Source organism: Tympanuchus pallidicinctus, unplaced genomic scaffold (assembly GCF_026119805.1).
Source record: "Tympanuchus pallidicinctus isolate F22 unplaced genomic scaffold, pur_lepc_1.0 scaffold2, whole genome shotgun sequence".
NCBI lineage: Eukaryota > Metazoa > Chordata > Aves > Galliformes > Phasianidae > Tympanuchus > Tympanuchus pallidicinctus.
Window position 1 is genome coordinate 35,284,010 of NW_026294721.1, and position 22,936 is coordinate 35,306,945.

The 22,936-nt window shown below is 38.8% G+C and overlaps 1 protein-coding gene and 1 long non-coding RNA gene across 10 annotated transcripts in view; one reads left to right on the forward strand and one right to left on the reverse strand.

Annotated features, from left to right (window-relative positions):
- SEC24D (SEC24 homolog D, COPII coat complex component) overlaps nt 1-22,936 on the reverse strand; it is a 117,592-nt gene that overhangs the window by 24,346 nt on the left and 70,310 nt on the right. For 8 of the 9 annotated variants that reach the window (XM_052681590.1, XM_052681594.1, XM_052681592.1 and 5 more), the window contains 6 exons: nt 22,123-22,240; nt 19,798-19,943; nt 16,989-17,258; nt 15,482-15,603; nt 12,391-12,502; nt 11,451-11,578 (listed from right to left, as the gene is read on the reverse strand). In XM_052681590.1, the coding sequence (XP_052537550.1) occupies nt 11,451-11,578; nt 12,391-12,502; nt 15,482-15,603; nt 16,989-17,258; nt 19,798-19,943; nt 22,123-22,240 (896 nt within the window). Of the gene's footprint in view, nt 1-11,450; nt 11,579-12,390; nt 12,503-15,481; nt 15,604-16,988; nt 17,259-19,797; nt 19,944-22,047; nt 22,241-22,936 lie in introns of those variants that run through there. The other variant, XM_052681598.1, reaches the window with a different exon arrangement.
- Nucleotides 6,429-10,856, forward strand: LOC128079907 (uncharacterized). Its single transcript, XR_008206361.1, has 3 exons — nt 6,429-6,632; nt 8,053-8,261; nt 10,253-10,856. It is a non-coding gene; the product is annotated as an uncharacterized LOC128079907 (long non-coding RNA).

Below are 22,936 nucleotides of genomic sequence, written 5' to 3' on the forward strand. Positions count from 1 at the left end.
ACGGTCCAGCACTGCAGTCCTTGTTTGAGAATTTTTGGCATTATTGTCACAGTTGTAAAAACATTGAAAAATAAGACAGATAAATTGTAGCTGGCTTCTGTACAGAAATGCTAAGTAGTAGTTACAAGAGGAGGTAGTCTAGCTTTATTGACCACAGACGTTTTACAATAAAATTGGAAGTTTGATTTTCAACAGGAAGACATTCTGATTTGTTCTCTGTCTGGCTCAACACTCATTCAGTGCTAAACTTTTTTTTTTTTTTTTTTTGGCAAATCACTACAGGAGAGACCTGAAAAATTTTTACAAGACCAGACACAATTTGGGCTCCAAATATTATTACCACTAACCTTCTGACAGGTCCAGTCTCTTTATATGTTCAGGATGGTCACATTAATGCTATTTTGCTCTTGCATAAAACTTCTCAGGACTGCTAAATACATGATACATTCAACACCTTAATTTAAAACAGAGGCACAGTCTCTTACATACAAACATAATAAGTAAACTGGCCTATCAATTCTGTTTCAGAAGGCCAAAGACCACTTACCACAAACACAGCTGTGAGCACTTCTAACATCCTCTAGAATATCCTTAGGATAGCCAATCAAGCAACACACCAAACAGTGCTCATGGAACATGCGACTCTAGATTCAGGGAACGAGTATTTAAGTTTGTAAAAAAAATTAAATCCAAGTGTAGTGTTGTAATCTCTAAAGCAACATTTCTGGATGAAATTTTGCCACAGGAGAGCACTGTCAGTGTTATCCAAGCTTTTGTAGCAAAAACAAAACCAAAGCCTTCCAACATTAACAACTGCCGTATGCAGCTACCTTCCTCTCTTTTATTAAGGTTGATTTGTTGCTGGATGTCACAAGTAAGGGTTGTGCAGAAACTCGCAAGTTAAGCAGCCTGGGAAGAACAAAACTGTACAAATGTTCCTGTTGTCTAGGGCTGGGGATGTAATCTACACCTCTTAGCAAGCACAGATGAACAAATTTTGTTAAACACTAAAAAAAAAAATAAAAAAAAAGCAGCTCCCTCCTCCATCTATTTCCTGTCCTACAAGAGAAGCTTTCCTTCCCACGGAATAAAGGGACATTCATAAAAGAAGGCTTAGACTCTCCCACTTTCACAGTATCACAGACTCAACGAGGTTGGAAAAGACCTTCAAGATCATCCAGTCCAACCATCCGCCTGTCACCAATAGTTCTCACTAAACCGTGTCCCTCAGCAAAACATCCAAATGTTCCTTGAACACCTCCAGGGTTGGTGACTCCACCACCTCCTTGGGCAGCCCATTCCAGTGCCTGGCCACTCTTTCAGAAAAGTAGTATTTCCTAACGTCCGGCCTAAATGTCCCTTGGTGCAGCTTGAAGCCATCCAGGACAGCTCTAGACCCTTCTATGATTAAGCCCTAGGTGCAGACTGATACTGAAAAAAAAATCTGATCATTAAAATAATAATAATAAATAAAATCAAGCCACATCAGCTTTGTATTCAGCTTAACAAAATCTCATTTTTCCTATGCAATTACATACTTCATATTGATCCATATTGATCCATTCAAAATATGATTCTGTACTACTGGACAAATAAATAAAATATGCACAAACTGAATGTGCATGAATAACTTCAGTTTAAAAAGCAAAATACAAGCTTTTCATCCTGAACTAAGCACCAGCACATTCTGACTGTGTGAAGTTTCCAAGGTAACTCAGTGACATCTCTGAAGGCTTAATGTTACAGCTTGCAAACTTAGAATGTTTAATTTACTGCTGTTGCTACGATCAACTTTGGCTAGAGTATAAGAGGAGGGAAACACCACTTCAGGAGAGTAAAATGCAGCCTGTAAAGGAAAACGTACACAAAGAATGTCAGATGACATTCAGGTTGCTATTTTGAATTGCAGATGTATCTACTGATAGCCAAAGCCACTTTTTACTTGAGTGTAATTTTTGTTGGCATAACAATTACGTGGCTGTGAAGATTATTTTTTAATCCCCTTTGCCTTCATTATTCACTTTTGCTTCGTCAGTCTTCTCTTCTTGCATTATCACTCTGAAAAACAGATAATCTCCAGCTTACAGAAAACTAATTACATCACATTAACCTCCATCTTTAGAAATGCACCTTTTCCTGGCCAACCTTTCAAATCTGTACAAATTTATCAAGATCTCCAATTAAAACATAAACAAGATGAACAAGATGAACGTCAATTTTCCAATCCACTGTCCCCAAGTTTTCCATTCCACAATAATACATGGAGCAACACTACAGAAATACAAACAGCATTTTAAGATTTACCCTACAGACAAAAGGGAAAATAATTAAATACGGAAATTTACTTCAATTAGGACAAGCTCTGCTGCTGAAACTCCTGCTAACTTTGGCTCTTCATTCTAGTTAGACTGTAGTTACAGCCCAACAGGCTAAAAACTTTCTCCTAGATGAAGCTGTTCTGGGAAGCAATCCAACTCCAAATGTTTTACTTCCAAATGAAGAGTAGTGCAAAGCATACTCCATAAAGAAAGCCTTATCTAATACAGGATTTACATATCTCTAAATTAGGCACTGCATAACCTAGCTTACAAGAACTGGCTTCCAAAGTGATGTAAAGCTCTCCAGGTGAAGCATCTGGAGACACACATGAGCTCTGGGCTCATACCATGCATGCCAGTAGGGAAAAAACAAACAAACAACAACAGAAACAAACTAACAAACAAACCCCATCAAACAACAACAACAAAACAATAAACACTGATAGAGCAACAAAGCTCAGCATCCTCCTCCAGAATTCAGACCGAACTACAAGATGAGAGTATAACATTTCTATCTCTCAAATGTCGGTGTCAGAAGGGATGCTTTGGAATATGTTTTATTTTAATAGATGAAATAGTAACACTTGGCTCACATTTAACGTGGTACTTACACAGTGATGAGTTCAGGATACAAGTTCAGGATAGACACACAGACTTTTCCAAGTAACTCAAAAATGGATTTGATTGTAAAAATATAAAGCAGCTGTAAGAACATGGAGCAATGTCCTACAGCTCAGCCTTGTCTCTAAGTTTACTTGCCTAGCTGTAATCTACAAGGCAGTACTGGTGTGCGTGCACTTTTTTTCTGGTCCACCATCTTCCATCTCCAGAAGTCTAAATAGAGGCAATTAACTTTTATATACAGACTGCTTGGTAGCTTGGTATTCTCCACCCCTCATTCCTGGAGAGTGAAGAAGCATTTCATCACAGACAAACTAAGTGTCCTAACTATTAAATTATAACAGGTGAACAAGGCTTCCAAACTCACAATGTTTTGGAAGAACATGATGACAACAAGCACATACTGCTTCACAGTGTGTCCAGAACAAACTGACAAAAATCATACATTGCTGGATCTTTGACAACCCAGAGAGCCACACAGCAGGCAATGCAACACACCCAACTTACTATTCAAAGATAGCAAAATATTATCTTTTCACTGGTCAACAGCTGCTGTTTCTGCTTACGAGAAGGAAGCTTTTCTTACCTACACTCGAGAGGAGTATTGACAACATGAAACAATAACAAAAGCCTCAATATAAAGGGTGATGTGTAGCCTACACAAAGCAAAAAGATCAGGAAACATTCAAAAAGCTCTGACATTTCATTTCCAGCAGTGATAAACATGAAGAGAAATCTCAGTTAAGTAAAATCCCAAGTTCATGTGGGGATTACTGAATTACAAGCCAACAAAGAAGAGTGAGATAGTTCAAAACAGAGAACAGGGCAAAATAAATGCTAATCACTTTTCACAGTCTTCAGATTTTTTATTTTTTAATACTACCATATTTTGCTATTTATAAAAGCTTTCTAGTAGTATAGACAGTTTTACTGTCTAATCATACAACTTCTGTCTAAAAAGACCCAGTCTAAAACTGCTGAATGGCATAAAACCAAATGCTTACATGAGCTTCAGCATCCAAAAGGAAAGGTGGCACCCATAGAAAAATAAACTTTACAAGAACTTCTGGGTGATCCTTGAGCTAAAGACCAGCAAGTCTTACTTTTGCAGAGAGCAAATTGGTAGGTGCTACAGTGGAGGAGAACATCAAAAGACACGTTGATTAAAAGTATACACAGAAGAAGAGATGATGTGGCTTATGAGGAGGGATGCCATGACACAATCTATTGGATTCTGCCAAGGGCCAGCCAGCATGCAGATAAGTATGATCTAGTTCATATAATGTACTCTTAAATATATATATATTTTAATAGAATCCCTCAAGAAAAGCCATTAAATTAGCTAGGCTCTCACATAACACTGGGAAAGGTTTTTCTGAGAGTAACTAAGTGAGAGAGAAAACAAAAGGCAAAACTAAAAAACAAAAAACAAAAAGAAATTGTACAGTGGGTAGATGCTATCTGTGAGCACTTCAAAGACCTATTCTGCTTTTTAATATTCCCAGTGGAAAAGAGCAATTAATAAGATGTTTCCTTTAAGTCATTTCATATGGCCTGAAACTAAGTGCTCCCCACTCCCCTCAAACCAGTTCTCTGCAGAAGCACATAACCATTATAAAATGCATCTGCTTAATAACAATGTGCATCAAATTAAAACTACAGCCTGCTTGTCAAAATTAACAGCCACTGAATATGAACTGCAGAACCCCTGAGTCCTCACTGAACCCATGATAGATTAAAAGAGTGCAGTGACTTCCCTTAATTCTTCAAATTTAATTAACATCTGAATGTTTTCTGAAACAAAAGAACAGTCTTGGGATCTAAAAGATAATTCATGCTCTGCTACTTTGTTCTTGAAACACACACAAAAAAATTAACATTGCATCATGTGCTATTTATCTACCTTGTTCACTTTCTAGTTTCTGCTTATCTTATAGAACTGACACAACCCTACCTAGGAAATTTCGTATCATACCTGTAAATATTATGGCTTTCCAAACAGGTCAGCTGGATTGGTCACAATCAAATCTCAATATTCTTTCAAAAAGGTTAAATGGCTTTCAGCTCATGAACACCAGCATTTCTTAGAAGTAATTCCATTCAAGTTATATGTTTTTATCTTTTAATTAAATGAGGAGAAAACAGAAACTGACATATTTAATTCCTACTATCAAGTATTTTTATGAGGAAAAAAAATAAGTAGGACAGAATATTGTAGAGAAAACTATACAAAACACAATAGTAAGAAGAAAAAAAGAAAGTCACTTAGGATATTTAAATATTTAGAAATATATATAATTATTTAGAATTATCCACATTTGATTTTAAAACATGAAATACTCTTTTAACTAGCTTTTTTTTTTTTTTTTTTTTATCACATGGTTTTATTCAGGCTCTGGAAACAGTCATGCATCTCCAAAACAAATTAATTTAGAGCTTGGTCCATGATGACAACTATGAGAGCTGGTTTATTTTTATGGACTGTTGCTAAAGCACTCGTGGACTAAAAATAACTTCTGTTGAACAATGATACTGTACTGTCAAAATCTCTAACAAACAAATACTTTACATAGATCATCCAAATGAGGAGAGTGAAAATGAATGGTTATTTTTGAGACATAATAAGTAAGGACCTAGTATAGTTAAGATTCAGAAATAAGATTCTAAATGTAAATAAGATTCAGCAAGAGATGCTTAGACACTGACCGGGGATGGGGAAGCATAAATTTTCCAATGACCTTTGCTTCTAATGATACACAGCATGTATGTGAAGCTCCCTAGCATAGTTTTGTAGATTGGCTGTGGAAGGCTTTTTGTCTTTCGTAGTAATCTATGCGACAGACTGTGTAGCTTCAATGGACTCTGCCTCTCTTTTAATTTGAGGACTTTTCTGAATAAGTTCATTTCACTTCTCTGTTCTTCTGAAGCCCAGTGTCTGTGTGCAAAGTGTGGCTGTCCTCAGAACATCAAACACGACTGTACAGTGATTGCTATTGAATGGCCTATGCCTGCAACTTAAATTAGCTCCTACTTGTGATTTACCACTATTGAAATAAACCCTCCAAGCTTTGCTTCAGCAAGGCCAATCTGGCATCTGTTTAAGCTTTCCATAAACAACTTCTCTAGAACAACCTCATTTTGCAATTGCACCAAGTCACATGCGAGCACCTGAAATCCTGTGACTTAGCCGTACTACATCTTTCTCATTCATTTTCATTGCTGTGGATTTGAGTTTTCCTCTTTTGATCTGAAGACTAATATTGCAGCCTAATAGTATATCTTTATGCCTTTATCTGTATTCACTTAAGTCAGTCTCAAGTCCTCTTCATTCAGGGCTTCCAGATTTCTAAATGTTACAGAACTTCTCAGACATACCACCACTCTACAGGGTTTCCATTCCCTGGGGAATTTTAGCAGCATATTTAGCCACAGTATCTCTGTCTTTTCATTCCACAATGTATGGGAACTGTTGAGTCATGGCCTGAACCACTGATTGAGCACCTGGGGAAAGGACCCGGTCAGCCCTGGGAGCACAGGTGAAGGCAATTCAGCTGTGTGACCCGAAGGGGTGGAGCCTGGCTGCACCTCTCTTAGACCTCATTGAAGGGCTGAGTGCCACTGGGGAAGGATCTCTAACCAGAGATCCTTCCTTGGTGAAGCTTTGCCCTGTGAACCTAGAATTTTCTGAATCAGGTGAGTAACCTTCTTCCCTTCCTTTATAGCACCTTCCTATCGTGCTGGTCCTTCCGTTATCACACCTCTGTTGTAATGCCTTTCCCATCATTTTGATCTGTCCAATCACTACACACAGTATTTCTCTAATTTTTCAAGATCCCTTCTTGTTGCAGAGAAAAATCCTGGTGTGGTTTGTCTTGTTTTTGTTTTCATGAAACATGCTGTACTGATTTAAAGGCATAAATATTTACGTTTAACATCTTTACCTAGCACTGTGTTGGTTTCACTCTGTGTTCCTATCTACTCCCACAGGGATAACTTGTATCCCATTCCTTAATGAGAATAGAGATATCTGTTGTACATATCTTCAAAAAACACCCCAGCTCACGCTTTTGTATTTCTCAGCTCCTAAGGGATATTTTTCCTAGACTCCATTTCACAAAATAATCCTTTCCCTGCAGAAGGCAACAGTTCTAATGTCACTTTTGGAGATGGAACCCAAGGTGTGTTTGTGCGTGTGACACTCCACCCTCCCCACGAGAACCCACAGTGACCTACTAAACTTCAATCTGCTTTTCATACGTACTGAAGCCCTGAAATTTTCTTTGTCCAAACTGGACCTTCAGACTGGAAAAAGTATTCCTGAGAAAACTACTGGACTTAAACCTTATAATTGAAAACTCACAGGATCAAAAACAAACGTGTAAAGCTCAAGTTCCAGTTGATTGCTGTTTCCACAAATAAAATTGAAGAGCTTTTTGAATTCATGACAGTATGAATTCCAAAACTTCTGGGGACATTCAGGCTCTGTCAGACAGAACACTACTGATCCTTCAGAGTAAAATACGAAAAGAGGGGGGGTGGGGGGGGGGAAGTAAAAATCTGTTTGTCAGAATAGAATTCTGCATAACCTGTAGAAGCTAGTTTAATTTAAGAGCTATACAAATTAACATAGCCTCCTTGCCAGTAAATTCCAAACAGAGCTAGTTTGTGAAACTTCTCAGAGGATCTCCTTACTGATGAGGAGCAGGAACAAAACAGATTTGACTGCAAAGTGATGGCTATCATCTCCAGCACACATGTAACTCCACCAGAGAGCCCCGTTCTTCTTCCCTGTTCCTATAAATGAAGAATCCCTCAGGCACTCCTTCCTCCTGCCTGCAGAGGCAATAAGCATTCGGCACAGTGCTCTGCTGTTTTAAGTTTACGCTTTACAGCCAGCAGGAGACACTCAGAGTGCATAACCCTCCAACTGCACCAACATGTAACTATGCCACTTACAAGTCACGTACCAAAACGGTGACTGCGTTCAATTAAGAGAGGAAAAAAGTTTGTACAACTGTGCTCTTCCTCTCATATACACATCTATATCTACTGGTGGGAGTAGAATTGCCTATTATCATTAACTTTTTTTTTAAATGAATGTTTGTTGTTTCAGCACAGTGTGATCTGAATTGCATCCATAAAGCACAGATGGGAGAAAAGATGGCCCATACTTTTCAATGCCATTCACTTGAACAGAACCATCGTGCTTCACTCATGCAAACAACAGTCCTCTCAGCAAATTGAAACCCACATTCAAGGCTGCAGAAAGGGTGAGCAAGCCATGTTAAGACCATACTGTATGCTTAATTATCTATAAGCAAGGTAAGCTTTTTCCCATTTCTAACTGCCCTAATAAGGAAATGGCATAGAGAAGAATTACATACATTCTATGACAATAAGACCACTGAAAATACAAACATATTTTATATACTATTTCAAATTCATCAACCATAAGAGCAAAATAATTAAGAATTATATTTATTGAATACTTGCAAGTGTATTAGTTGCTCAAATGACTTTGAAAAGTACGCAGCTTTTTAAACATATCTTTACCAACACAGAAAAATGGGCTCTACACAATGTGCATCATAACAGATTCTGCAGAGCACATGGATTTGCTGAAATCCAGACAGGTCAGTTTTTCAACTCTTCCTAATCACATTACCAGCTGCACATACCACTTGTAGGCATTTCACAGCTTTTGGTCCAGAAAAGCTTTTCTAACTATTATTTTTCTTCATTTTCAATTGAAAAGAGAGAGTTCAAATTCTGTGTGCTAGCACATATTAGAAATGGAGGCAGATCTGCAGCTAAGGCTGCAACAAAACTGAAGGAATGAGAACTATTAATCAAAAGGTTAGGAAAAAAAGATCATGATTTTTAAGTTACTATTATATGGCATGCTTTTTATCATATCAATAGTTTGAGATAATAGACAGATCTGCACTCAGAACAAAGCTCTGTAACATGTGTTGAACATCACCTGCTGGCACTGTTAAAAAAAGCATCCATGAGATAGGCAAGATATTTGGAAAGAACACTCTGTGCCTTGCAGTCATTAGTTCCAAGCAGAAAGCACCATAGTAGGAAATTCAGAAACACAAGCAAACCCTTGAATATATTTTACCTCCATAAAAAGCTCCATTCTTTCAAATTAATTGGCTTTACAGAATTAAAGTGGTTATAAACCCCACATGGAAGACCATTTTTATTATGAGATCTTAAGAGTAAGAAATTATTCTGGCAGCAGCAGTGAAGATAAAGGGCATAGGCAAGTCTTGGAAAAACTGTCTCAGCTAAAACTCTCCAGTACTTCCTATTGTAACACTATTTCTTCAGTTCTTATAACTCTACCAAGCTACAGCTGTTCACATGGAAATTTTCCGCAATGGAGTTTTGCCACTTATGAGAGAGATTTTTCTAGTCCCTTCTGACAATGAAGCAGGGTTAAAACCACACTGCTCTTTACAGATAACGAATCCTGCTGACCTTTCCACTAACTCTTCAGAGTTAATGGGCCACCACATACAACTTTTTGCCAACCCTGGGAAAATCTTCCTGAACTTGGCCAAGTGTAACTGTTAGCACATACTGCTAATTTACGTATGCAGCAGATTTAGATTTTTAGCAACTCACTGATCACCCTATCCAAACGCTCCACAGAAGACAGGGAAGCCACATATGGTAAGCATAAATGTCTAGAAGCAGACAAAGTGAAAGATGGAAACAGGCATCAACACGACAGCAGAGCTGATATATGCTGTGTGGGTACAGAAACTGTAGAGAGTACTAAAGAAGGAAGGTTGGCTAGTAAGGTGAAGATGTGGAAAAAGCAACAGCAGGAGTCTCATATAGGAGAAAATGCAGCGGGCAAGAAGCCAGGTCCACACATTCCCTTCAAGAACCAGAACAAAAATCAAAATTGCTATCTAGTAGACAAATGGTGACACGTACAATTTGCAGAACTGCAAGTAATACATGCTATTTCCCTGTGGACCCCAGAGAAAATGACTACATACTGCTCTGCTAAAATCAAACTTCTAATTCAAATTACAGAGATCTGTTGGATTGGAAATTATCCATCCTGATAAAGAACAGCATCTGTTTTCTTTCTAACTTATTTAAAAACAAAACAAAGAATTTACAAGCAATAAAACAAAATTCAAGAAAATCAACAACTGCAAAAACTGAAAGTCTATGTAATTTTAATTAGGCTTTTCTGTGTCTATGTTTTATGAAAGAATTTGTGAAGACACAATCAAATACAGTAACATACATGACATTCTTGTTTGCTTTTTTTTTTTTTTTTCTAGCAAGCAATGCTCTGAAAGCTAGTAAGAGTTGCATAGAAAAAGGAAATGCTGTCTGCAAAACATCAGCTGCAGAACTTAGAAGTCCTGCAATGAAGGAGGCAGCCAGTTGAAGGTAAGAAAGGACAGCCCTACGGATGATGCAATTAAGTGCTGTGTTTAAGAACTGACTGTATCCCTGCTACTGATGCAGTCCACTGGGAATGCCAGAAAATCTGTGCAACTGTCCTGAGACCACAGGACATTATCAATCTGTGGAGTATTCTGCAAATGAAATAGGGCTGTGTTTGTAATATGAAGGACTATTAAAGATGGTAACGCAAGAAAATCAATTGACTAGGTTAATGTTTCCAAATGAGTACCAAGAAGTGTGGTTACATTTGTCTTCTTCCTATGGCTCAGTTCAACCAAGTAGAAAATGTCCCTCTCATCTTAGGCTATTTTGAAAATAAATTAAATTGTGTAGTGGAAATGCTTAGTCATGGCCTGAACCAGACACTGAGCTCCTGGTGGGAGGGCAAGGCCAGCCCAGGGAGCTCAGGTGCATGTAATACATCTGAGTAACAGGAAGGGGTGGAACCAGGATCTACCTCTTCCCAGACCTCATTTAAGGGTCGGCAGTGAAGGCAAGGGTATATCTTGCTAGAGATCCCTGCCTACCTGAGGCCTTCCAAAGGTAAGCAGATTCTTTCCTTTGTTTCTGTATCTACAGCTGTTGCATTTGGGCATATCCTCACCTGCTGCAGCCCAGGACTTTGCTAATATGCTGTCATTGCTATGCTTTGCGTTGTGTTACAGCATTACAAATTGTCAAGAACAAAATGGAAAAATGACAGTTTGAAAGTAACTGTCCTTGTAATAATATGAACCCTAGAATATCTTGATACAGCTCGTGACTATACTCTTAACATCTCTGCCTATACCTATATAATTCCAGGAACTGACAGTAAATTAGGGACTGATGGGGCAACACCAAAAACTAGTAGTTTACATTACATAAGTATCTCTCTTGTATCTTTCCAAAGACTTTTACCCCTTAAAGTTGCATCCTGACTTAAGTGCAACTCATAGCCTTCCTGTGGCTCTTTCTCACGTCTCTAATTCCTTCAGTCAGAGATAAGGCACCCTCCATCCCATTCAAAGAAGTCAGTAGCATTTAGGAGACAAAATCACAAGGGACTGATACTTCATTAGACTTTACCTCATTTTGTGGAACAATAGCAAAAGGCTGGATGACAGCTGCCAGGGGAATACGAGCCTGTTTGGCCATATCTGAAGATGACGGGAAGCAGTAGGTAGTACATCGGATATAACGAGGGCTGGCATGACCTAGAACACCCAACAAAGCAGGCACAATGAGAGAGAAAAGGTGTCTGTCTGTTCCAAACACATACCAAGATTAAAAACAAAGCAACAAGTGCAGATTCCTAAATTAAATGTATGCTTTCCTTCCAAGCTTCTGCCCTTATCATCTCTTTATGTCAGCCTATTGCCTCCTCCTGTAGGCAAATATTTTCCTGGCTGAGATATAGATGCTGGTCTAAATTATAATATCAGTTTAGTTTGTATTAAAGTATCAAGTCTGCTGCCAGGAGCAACACGTGCAGTATGGTATTTACAGGCTCTAGGCAGAAGCAAACTAGATACACTAACCAAATGAAAACATTAAGCCAACTAGGCAGCTCATGCTCTGTCCCTATAACCTCAACAAAACATTCCAAAATTTATATCTTAATGTACAACAGTGCCAGGCTCATTGCTTCTTGTTAATATCTATCTCTTAAAGTTTCAGAATAATTTGACGATGCTTTTCAACTTGAAAACCTTGAAAATGTTCAAACTGAAAAGAAATGTTGCGTCAATTATTCTTATTATTTTAAATATCAGCAAGCACAGAGATGGGGGTAAGGCAATCTCAGGGATTTCACTAGAGTTAACCAAAGGTGTGAGAATTCAATTCCCATTTGTTCCACTTCTCCTTTTTTCCACCCCTCCAAAGGGAATGACCTTCCCATTCCATGTTCAATTCAAGACTAAGGAGCACCATTTCTAGATCATGTGAGAATTTACTCATGTATATACACATATATTCATTTGCTTTTACCTAAGAAGATTCCCAAAGCAGTAACAAAAACAGTTACCTTGATCTTGGATTAAGCAGTCAGTGGTGACAAGAGGAGGAACCTGTCCTCTTGTGTTTGTAGCATACATCTGCCCTCCCCTAGAAGCTTTATCACTTTCAATTACTTGAATCTGATGAATAAGAAGCGAGAACAGTATGAGAAAGGTTAGCCACGCATTCAGGTACATTCATAAACCATTAACATCTACGCCAAGTAAATCTATTGACATTTTCTTATACAAATGTCCCATTAACTTCTCACATACAAACTTCTAGTGCAGTCAAGAACTAGACAGTATAACTCAAAGAGAAAGTTGCCTGTTGGAACTCTGCAGAGGAAATGTTACACATAGGGGTTGACCAGACCACTGTGTAGTGAGCAAGTGAATTGTTCAGAGTATGTTGACTGCAAGGAGGACAGACATTTTCAAGAAAGTCTAGCCAGCAAATCAAGAAAAGTGATTATGTAAAAATACATCCTTGCTACTGCATCAGGTCTTCCATACTCTGAAATCAAACTAAAGTGCCAACAGGTTGCATCACCTGACTCATATGCCACATATTCCAGGTTGTATTTTCTATTACCACAACTGTGCCAGCAGCTGCTCTTGATAAATCAGCGTGCAGGTGATTTATTAGACTGCAACAGTGAGAAGAGTTGGCCCTTAGCTCCTCTGCTAGACTCCATCCACAGGACGGTTAAGACTTGAATGATAACCTATGTAGTACATGACCTTCCTTGCTGAGCTATTTTCAGCACTGTCATTTAGAAAGCAGTAATTTCAATCCCCAAGAAATTCTTGCTGGCCACTAAGTAGTATTTCAGCACTGGAGCTCAGTGTTCTCAATCCCTGAGCCAGCCCCATGTTGTGAGTTTCCTCCCAGGATAAAATAAACAAGAGCAATCATAGAAAACTTCTTGAGAGGCAGCTCTGATCATGTACAGATTTATTTTGGTTGATGCCTAGTTTACAGCAAGCTTTGGTGTATTTTCATTACATACTCACGAAGCTGGCTGTAGTACTGAACAAATTCCCTTTATATATACTTTCTAATACTGTCACTTCTGCACAGTCCTTCATGCTGTTTAATACTTATCAGAATAAAATATATAAAGCTGTACACTGGTCCACACCATAAACTGGATCACTGAGATACCATTATTACTCTTTTTGCTCAAAGGAGATCTCTGTTCAGCAACACATTTTAGAGTGTAGCCTAACAGCTATGAGAAAAAAATAAAGAAAAAAAAAAAAGGAAACTGGGAATTTCTGAAACTGCCTTTGCCACTGCTGCCAGTATCCCATGCAATTGTATCTTTACACTGCACATCATTTTCTAATAATAGCTGGGATATTTCAGAAGCCTCAGTTGGAAAGCAAACAGAGAAGAAAAACAAAACTGGTCAGTGCAGAGTCTATTGATCATTGTTTAAGAGGTATTTCCTAACACACTGGAAATAATCTGGGGCCTGTAAAATTTTCTCTCTATTAAGTTTTTGTATAGCTATTTAAACATACAATACATTCCTCAGAGCTTGTTTTATCTTCTGCTTGATTACTTTTCCCTGCCTGCTTGGCTGGTCTACTTTCGCTAACTCTTGCATGAATAGGGAAAGAGGCTTTGTTCAAACACCCATTGGCTGAAGGAAGCAAACTATTTTCAAGACTCAGCTCTGCAAAGGATCATAGCACCGTGTTATTCTGCAGTTAACTGACCTAAACATATCATCATTCTTAGAAATAATACCATGTTCTTGGAAACCACATGCTGATTTTCACAGATGCTGTCAGAGCACATATCAGCCTCCAACATATATAAAACAACATACATCAACAATTGGTTACAGATAAGAAGTAAATTTATCTGACAACACTATTGTAATTGTATAATGTAAATATAACAAGAGAATTACACTCAGTCATACTTAATCAGCTTTTTTCCCCTCTTCAGACATTGACCCAGATGGTGCTGCTTTTAAACATGTCATTTTGATCCTCTCTGTGCTGCTAAAACAAACCTTTTAACCTATTTTAGCATCACTGTCACAGTAAAGTTTATTCTATGTGCATAATTGAAACAAGACATCAGTCCATGCTCACATGCCAGACCTCCCTCTCTTCAAACCGCTTTTTTTTTTTTTTTAAATATATTAGACATGATGATTTTATCCTTCTTATGTAAAATTACCATACTGAAACACCATACAGAAACATCATTAAGGCCACTGCCTACATTTGCTAATTATGACACTTTGGTTTTTTTGGTGTGCGCGTGTGTTGTTTTTCTGTCTGTTTGTATTAAAACACACAGTGATCTTCAATTGCATCTAACTTGAAAACTGCATTTAATGGAGGCAATGCAGTTGTTAACGTTACTCTTAGGATATTTTCAATTTTCCAGTAAAAACATCATTGGATAAAACAAAGGAATATCCCAATAGAAGGAAGCATGGCTGCACGCTGCCTTACAGGGCTTCCCCTCATCACCGTAAAATACAAATCCTTTCCTGTACAGCTGTATTGCTTCAGCAAAGGAGTGGAAGATTCCTTCACTCAGAAGAGCTTAGTAGAAGGTTCTGCCCTGTAGTTGCAAGACAGTCTGCTTCAAGAGCCCTAACTCTCCAAAGACCTTTCAAAGTGTCCAAGTGATCACCAGAACCTGTAGAACCGTGTGCATCAGTGTGTGCTCTCCCCAGGAGTTCAGTACACTTCCTCCTCCCCTCCCCCCAACTCTGATCAACTATTACCAATAAAAAACAATTTAATTACATCCTGAATCTAACAAGATACTCCTTTGGGTAATACTTAGACTACTTTCTTAGCAGTAGATGGACAAACTATCCCTTGTTTTATTTTTCCTCTATCATTATTCTAAAAAGAAGAGGCAAAGTCCCACCAGAGCATATTCAGGCATGTTTCAACAACTGAACCTTTTTGAATTGTGTGAAGCTGAAGCATTAATTATATTCTAAGCTACTGAAATCTTTACAAGGCTGTAACACCTAGAAGGATGTTTAGGCAAACTGTTCTAGTTAGAATATCAGCACTGACTTTACTTTGTCTTCAATGCAGCAGAAATTCATAAAAAATTAGTGGCCTGTTACTCACTGGGCTTGGAATCGAGTCAGGATCAAGCTTCTTCTGTGGTGGACCAGAGAGCTGTGCTGGACCTCCAGGAAAAGCACCGGGATAAGACAGTTGAGATCCTGCCATCTGAGGGCCATAGTTTGCTGCAGAGTTACAAATGACCATTGATTTAAAGTATTTAATTTCTGTTATCCATCTTTAACATCAACTTTTGTCATACAAATCATTTTTACTTCAGCTAAATGCAGCTCCTCTTTACTTTCTGTTTTCAGCAAGTATCAGAATAGGTTCTGGCTCACAGCATCTGTTTTGAAAGTAAGCATAAAACTAGCTTAGTTTGACAACTCTAGCTTCAGACATTTTCTAGTACATGTCACATAGGACTAGCTAGAACGGGTTATTACAGCTACTACACCTAGAGAGCAGGCTATTGCATTAGTGAGAATTTCTCTGTTACTGTCAGTCAAAGAAAACTAGTCTAGGAAGTTTCACGATTGAAAAAACCAGCTGTTTTACTCACAGGTGTCAGGTAAAATAAAGCATGCTCTTTTACAAATTCAGCATATTCAATTTGAACTCTTTATCCCTATAGTAAAGAGGTGTATATAAAAAGGAGTATTATGACTCCTTCCTGCTGTACACTGTGCCTTTACCCACTACTAACTAAATCATTTTGCTCCTTTTTCTTGTTCTTAACAGTGTTGAATTGTTGAGCAAAAGTACAGCCTGCCTTGAATGCTCCAATCACTGAATCACAGAACGTTTTGGGCTGGAAGGGACCTCAAGGATCAAGAATCTCCAACCCCCTGCCACAGGCAGGGCCACCAACCTCCCCATTTAATACTAGATCAGGCTGCCCAGGGCCCCATCCAATCTGACCTTGAACATCTGCAGGGACAGGGCATGCACAACCTCTCTGGGCAGCCTGTTCCAGCACCTCACCACTCTCTCTGTAAAGAACTTCCCCCTGACATCCAATCTAAATCTTCCCTCCCTCAACTTAAAACCATTTCCCCTTGTCCTGCAGTTATCTACCCTTTCAAAGAGTTGATTCCCCTCCTGTTTATAGGCTCCCTTTAGGTACTGAAAGGCTGCAATGAGGTCACCCTGCAGCCTTCTTTTCTCCAGGCTGGACAAGCCCAGCTCCCTCAGCCTGTCTTTGTAGGAAAGGTGCTCCAGCCCTCTAGTCATCTTTGTGGCTCTTCTCTGGACCCTCTCCAACAGCTGTCTGTCTTTCTCATACTGGGGGGCCAAACCTGGACACAATAATTCTTCAGATAGGTCCTCACAAGAGCAGAGTAGAGAGGGGCAATCACCTCCCTCTCCCTGCTGGCCACCCCTCTTTTGATGGAACTGGTGAAATTTTGATGGAATGGACTGATCTGATTGTCAGTAACAACCTTTTATTCTACAAAACAGAGATTAAATTTTCATTTCCTTAAGCCAGCAGAACATCAAACTTGAGAGGTCAACAGTGATTCTCAGTGCATTTTTTGTTTTCAATTAGACACCTAACATCCTTCTTTACCTTGCTGAGGATGATATCCAGGCCCTGGAGTCTGTCCTGGAAGTTGCTGCAAGTTAGGATTTGGAAGTCCAGATCCAGGGACCCCATCCTGTCTGGCCATACTAGGCAACGATGACTGAGCACAAAGGCCACTGAAATTATTTGCTGGTGGAGGAATCTGTGGTCCAGGTTGTAAAGTCATTTGGTGCTGCATCAGTGGCAGTTGCTGTGGACCCTGAAAAGATGCTGGATGTCCAGAAGATGTGTGAGAGCTTTGGATAGCACCAGGACCTGAGCAAGAAATTATATATATATGTCAAATGAGTTAAAAAAATACAGGCTACTAGCTTGGTGTGGAAGATGTACTGAGTAAAAAACACATCTGCAACATATACACATAGAAAATACTGTCTCTCATACTGATAGTGCTTTATCAGGTAGATTCTGAATGCCTGTCTACAAAACAAATCAGATTTCACAGCTTAAGTCTGAACTCATTCAGATGTTCAACTTCATTTCCTTTGACTCTATTATCAATAAACCCTGCAGCTGGGGTGGATGGGGAAAAGGATAGGGAGGCCAATTCAGCAATTCTTGATTAGAATACATGTAAATACATCGCTATTTGCTTCTGATATTATAATTAATATGAAACATTCCTTTTTTGCTTAATAATCAATTCTTCTTATAATACTTTTTTTGTTAGTACGTTGCTCCCACTTCACCACGACAAACTCAGTGGAAGTTCAACCGACACATTTAATCTGGTTTACAACCATTCTCTAGAATTGATGCTAAAAAATGAAACGTGGAAATTACTTGCCACACACTGGTGAGGAATGCTGTTAATAAGATCCAGATTGCAAATAAAATTAAGAGATCCTGCAAGTGGTTTCTTTCTAAGACTTAAAATCTGTAGATGTTATTTTATGAAGCCTACATTTTCAGTCAAACATCTCCTGAAGAACAACAGCAAAACAGCAAAATGACTAACGTTAATAAACAAATACTGAAATGCATCTTAGAATCATAAAATTGTTTGGGTTGGAAGGGACCATTAAGAGCTAGTTCCAACCCTCCTGCTACAGGCTGGGACATCTCTAGACCGGGTTGCTCAAAGCCCCATCCAGCGTGGCCTTGAGTGCTTCCAAGGAGGGGGAAACTCCAGTCTCACTGGGCAACCTGTTCCAGTGTCTCACTTCCTCACAGTAAATAATTTCTTCCTGATATCTAGTCTAAATCTACCCTATTCCAGTTTAAAACCATTCCCCCCTGTTCTGTTGCTACACGACCTTATAAAAGGTCTGCAGCATAGGAAGTTCTGCACAAACATGCGCAAGAACTTCTTTACAGTGAGGTGACGGAGCACTGGCACAGGCTGCCCAGGGAGGTGGTGGAGTCTCCTTCTCTGGAGATGTTCAAGATCTGCCTGGATGCCTACCTGTGCGACCTGCTGTAGGGAACCTGCTTTGGCAGGGGGGTTGGACTCGATGATCTCTGGAGGTCCCTTCCAACCCCTACAATTCTGTGATTCTGTGATAAAAAGTTCCTCTCTAACTGTCCTGTAGGCCCCCTTCATGGACTGGAATCTTCTACCAGACTTGTTTACTGAAAACAGATTTCACAGAAAACAAGTTCTGATTCTCAGCTGATAGAAATAAACATTGCACCACAAGTCTTAACAGCTATCCACTTCAGTACTCTTCCAAGTTACAGAACTTAGGCTTTAGCTAAGCAAAAACCATAACAATAAAACTGAACATGGGGGCATAGTTGTAAAGAAGCAATGCCTTCAGTGGTCTGAAGGGTATCTCAACCCTCCTCCATCTAAGATAAGCAAGAACATTACATTTTATATAATCATTGCTGGAGGCAATATACTGAAGGCAGGAAAGAAAAGCAATTCTTTCTTCTCTAAATAATTTCAGTTGCTGTATATGAAGTGCTGCTGTAGAGTGCTGGGTCAAACTCCATCCTGCATAGAACAGTCTGACTTAGTTGTGAACTTGCAGTTCAGTACAGAAAGGCTGAAGTCTAAATTATTTTTATTACAGCAAAAAAGGAAGTTTTCACATGTAATTGTACAATAGAAGTCAGATCCTTGGCAATTACACAAGTTTTTATTTAACCCAAATCAGTACTTCGTAAAGTCAGAGAAGGAACACCTACACAGTCTAAACTGAAAAGTTCATTTTTACTCATATCTCAATGAGATACTGATGAACAAAGTTATCTCAGTTTAACAGCCTCATCCTCACAAGCATACCAGCCACAGCAAAACATGATGCTGGCTACCTTCCACTGCTTTTCAATCCCATAGTAAAATTGGCCAGGAAATATTCAGAAAAAGCGGGTCTAGACAGACAGAAAATTACAAATGGAAGTGATTTACATGGAAGAATCACATCTTACTTCAGTTTACTTCTAACCCTGGATTAAATACAAACAAGTTTAGATGGAAAATTTACAAGCTTTGGACCAAAAAAAAAAAAGAATTAGATTGGTTTGGAAATGGAAACTATAAAAAGATCAGAAAAATGAAACTGTAAATTTTTAGTCATGTCTTGGCTGTTATTGACAGCATAAACATATAATAAGAAATGACTGATAAGGTAGCCAATATGTATGGAAGGCTTAACATGCTCTAATTCAGAACTAACCCAACAACACTGATGTAAGAAATAGGATAAGATTAAAAACAACTACTTGAGTAAATGAAAGAGGGAAAGATTTTATTATCTGCTTATACAGAAGTTCAGTAGATATTTCTAATTATCACAGTCTTACAAGCTTTAAATGAGAAAAGAGTCAAACAGATAAAATTGATTACCATAGCTATTTATCTGCATGCTGTTCAGCTGGTTGGCAAGTTGTGTACATGAAGTGGATACAGCATTTGGGGAGGCTGGCTGGGACTGATGACTGCCAGGAGGACAGGAAGGTCCTGTATTGTTCGGAGGTAGAGGGCTTGGAAACCTATATGGAAAAATGAGTGCAGTTATGCAAGAAATTACACCAACCAATCATAATTCCAGAAAGTCTGATACCTTCTCAAGTGTCATGCTGAAACAGTTAATTGGGATGATCAAACTCGCCAGAGTTTTCTCATCTTCTGCTCAGAAAAAGTACATTGTTGTTAAAAGCACAAAGAGAGAATGCCCCCCCACACACAATAAAAAAGAATATGCGTGTTTGTTTAGTTACTAGAAGCAAATAAGAATGTATTCAATGAAGGAGAGAATAACTGTGTGAAAACTTGAAAAGTAAGGAACTTAAGTTTCTGAACACTCTCTCTTCACCCCTTCATAGAAAGGAAACTTCCTTCCTGGGGATGAATGAAGTCTACTCAGAAAACACATATTCAGTATCTCTGCAAAGAGAGAGCAATTAACAGAGAAACCGCTAAGGAGTTCCCTGCTGTAGAGAGAAAAGGAAGGTGCAGGTGGGAAAACCTGCTGCACGATTATCAGACATGGGAAAAAATGAGGTACTGAAGAAAAGGACAAGGCAATACATGTGATGCTGCTTTATTCTGGACAAATGAGATTTCAGGCTCTCTCTCAAGGATCTACACTGTTTTACCTACAACCATTTCTAAAACTGAGGTGCAGACGTCCTAGGTATATCAAAAGAAAACTTCGATGTGGATATTCCCTTTGCCAGAAGAACATCACTCAGCAATCTGTGAATTAAACAAGATCTGGATAAAAGAAGAAAAATTAAAAGCTTCAGGACAATGACTGGAAGGAAAATAGGAAAGAATCAGCATTTTTCTGGGCTGGTCGTGTCAACTTGATTCTCTCTTCCTTGTTTTCAGGTCTTCAGAACAACAGACACTTCTCCCTGTTCATTAGTACATTGTCTTTTACAATGGATCACCAGTCTCTGCAGGTCCTTTTCACACAGTGATAACGCACAAACAAGCTTTCACATTTATACGCCTCATGAAACACACGTGCCTTTACTTAAACACAAGTAACTATGGCACAGCTAAAAAAATACAGAAGTAGAGCAGGAGTTCAAACAATTAGCTCACCCACTTAGAACCCTCTGAAAGACGTACATTTTGTAATCAAACTTATCCACCCAATCTCTTCAACTCCTCATACCACAATTTTTCTGAGATTTTTATAGCCCCCACTGTCCCTAGCATTTTCCCTTTACCCACTCCTGTCTTCTACATTTCTTTCTGTAAGCTCTGGAGATAGGAAAACAACACTTAAAGCATTGTCATTGTTAATCTCAGGCCTGAGCAAAAAAGCAACAGTCATTAACTTGAAAGGCAAACCTGTATTATAAAATGTCTTTAAAGTAATCTGCAGAACTTTAGCGGAGCTCCCACAACAATGAAGCAAAGATACCCTAAAAAGGGGGGAAAAACCTACAGCTATGATTACAGCGAGAGCGGATTTGGTCTCTTCTCACTGGTGATAGGACGAGGGGAAATGGTCTCAAGTTGCACCACGGTAAGTTTAGGTTGGATATCAGGAAAATCTTTACAGAAAGAGTTGTTAAGCACTGAAATAGGCTCTCAGGGAGGTGGTTGAGGCACCATCCCTGGATGTGTTTAAAATCGTTTGGATGTGGTGCTCAGGGACACGATGAAGTGGAGGGTTGTTAGAGTTAGGTAGTATGGTCAGGTTGCAGTTGGACTTGATGATTTTGAGGGGCTTTTCCAATCTGAGCAATTCTATCAATTCCGATCCTATGTACCAGACTCTGGTCCAAACTCACTGACAACTATTAATTTTTTACAAACTTTCTGGTGCCTCACAACAAAGGAGAATTAAGACACCAAAAAATGACCAAAAAAGCAGCTTCTACATATTAAAAAAAATAATAATAATCATAACATCTTACTGCTGCTTATGGACAATAAATTGAAAGTTGAAGGAGGAAAAATAATTGAAAATAAAAAGCAACTCATGATAAAGACATGACTTTCTCTAAAAACTGAATTAATGGAATTATGGGTTATAATCTATGATCAGGCATCTTAAACATCACAGGAACTAAACTACGAGATCCAGTTCAGAAGCAGAATGAGTAAGAACTGCCAAATATAAAAGAGGTGCCATACCTAAATGGCAGTGAAGCAGCCAAAGAGAGGAAATAGAGGTCAAACAAATCTCATGTACTAATTCTTGAAAGTCACCTATGTGGCTGTTGTCCTGCTGCACTTTGGAAGTTGTTCTGGCTGACTTGATGTGTACCAGGTGGTAGAGGCCCAAGAGGAGTCGAAGATCCAAGAGGCACAGTTGATTTCGACATACCTGCCAAACAAGAAGTACTTTTATGGAAGAATCCTGTAAAAAATGCACGAGATCATCAAGAAATACAAGTGTACAGCCCTGATCTGGCAATGAGAATATCAGCTATAGGTGGCCCTGCATGTGCAAGTGTGATCAGACAAGATAACCTCAAGAGGCTCTTTCCAAACTCAGCCATCTTCTAATTCTGTAAGAATAGGCAGATTTTTTATCAGCTACAGAAGCAGACATGAAAAGGGACAGTAAAAAGCAACTATATAGCAGTTGCTAACTTTTCAAAAAAAGAACACAAGGGGGACAGTAAGAAGGAAGTAAAGATGAAGGAACAGACCCTTTGATTCACTTTGGGTTACTGGAAATTCCCTATTACCCTGTTACCTTTGCAGAGAAAGCAAGAGGCCCCTTTGCTTTAAGTGACTTTTGCCAATAAGACTGCTTGGAACAGCCTTTAAAAAATGCCTCCATATGCAGATCCAGTAAAACTATGCTAAAAAGGTGCTATAACCCTCTTTCATAATTCAGAACTTGAACATCAACTTATTATAATTTATGTTATTGTCAGAAGTAATTCTGACTGTATTCAGCATTGGGCTAGAGTCACAACTCCTGCTGGTTTTAATAAGAACTTTTAGAGAAACCGGATAAAGCTTTTTCTGTAATTTAATGATACCACGAAAATCAAGCAGACCACACTATTTA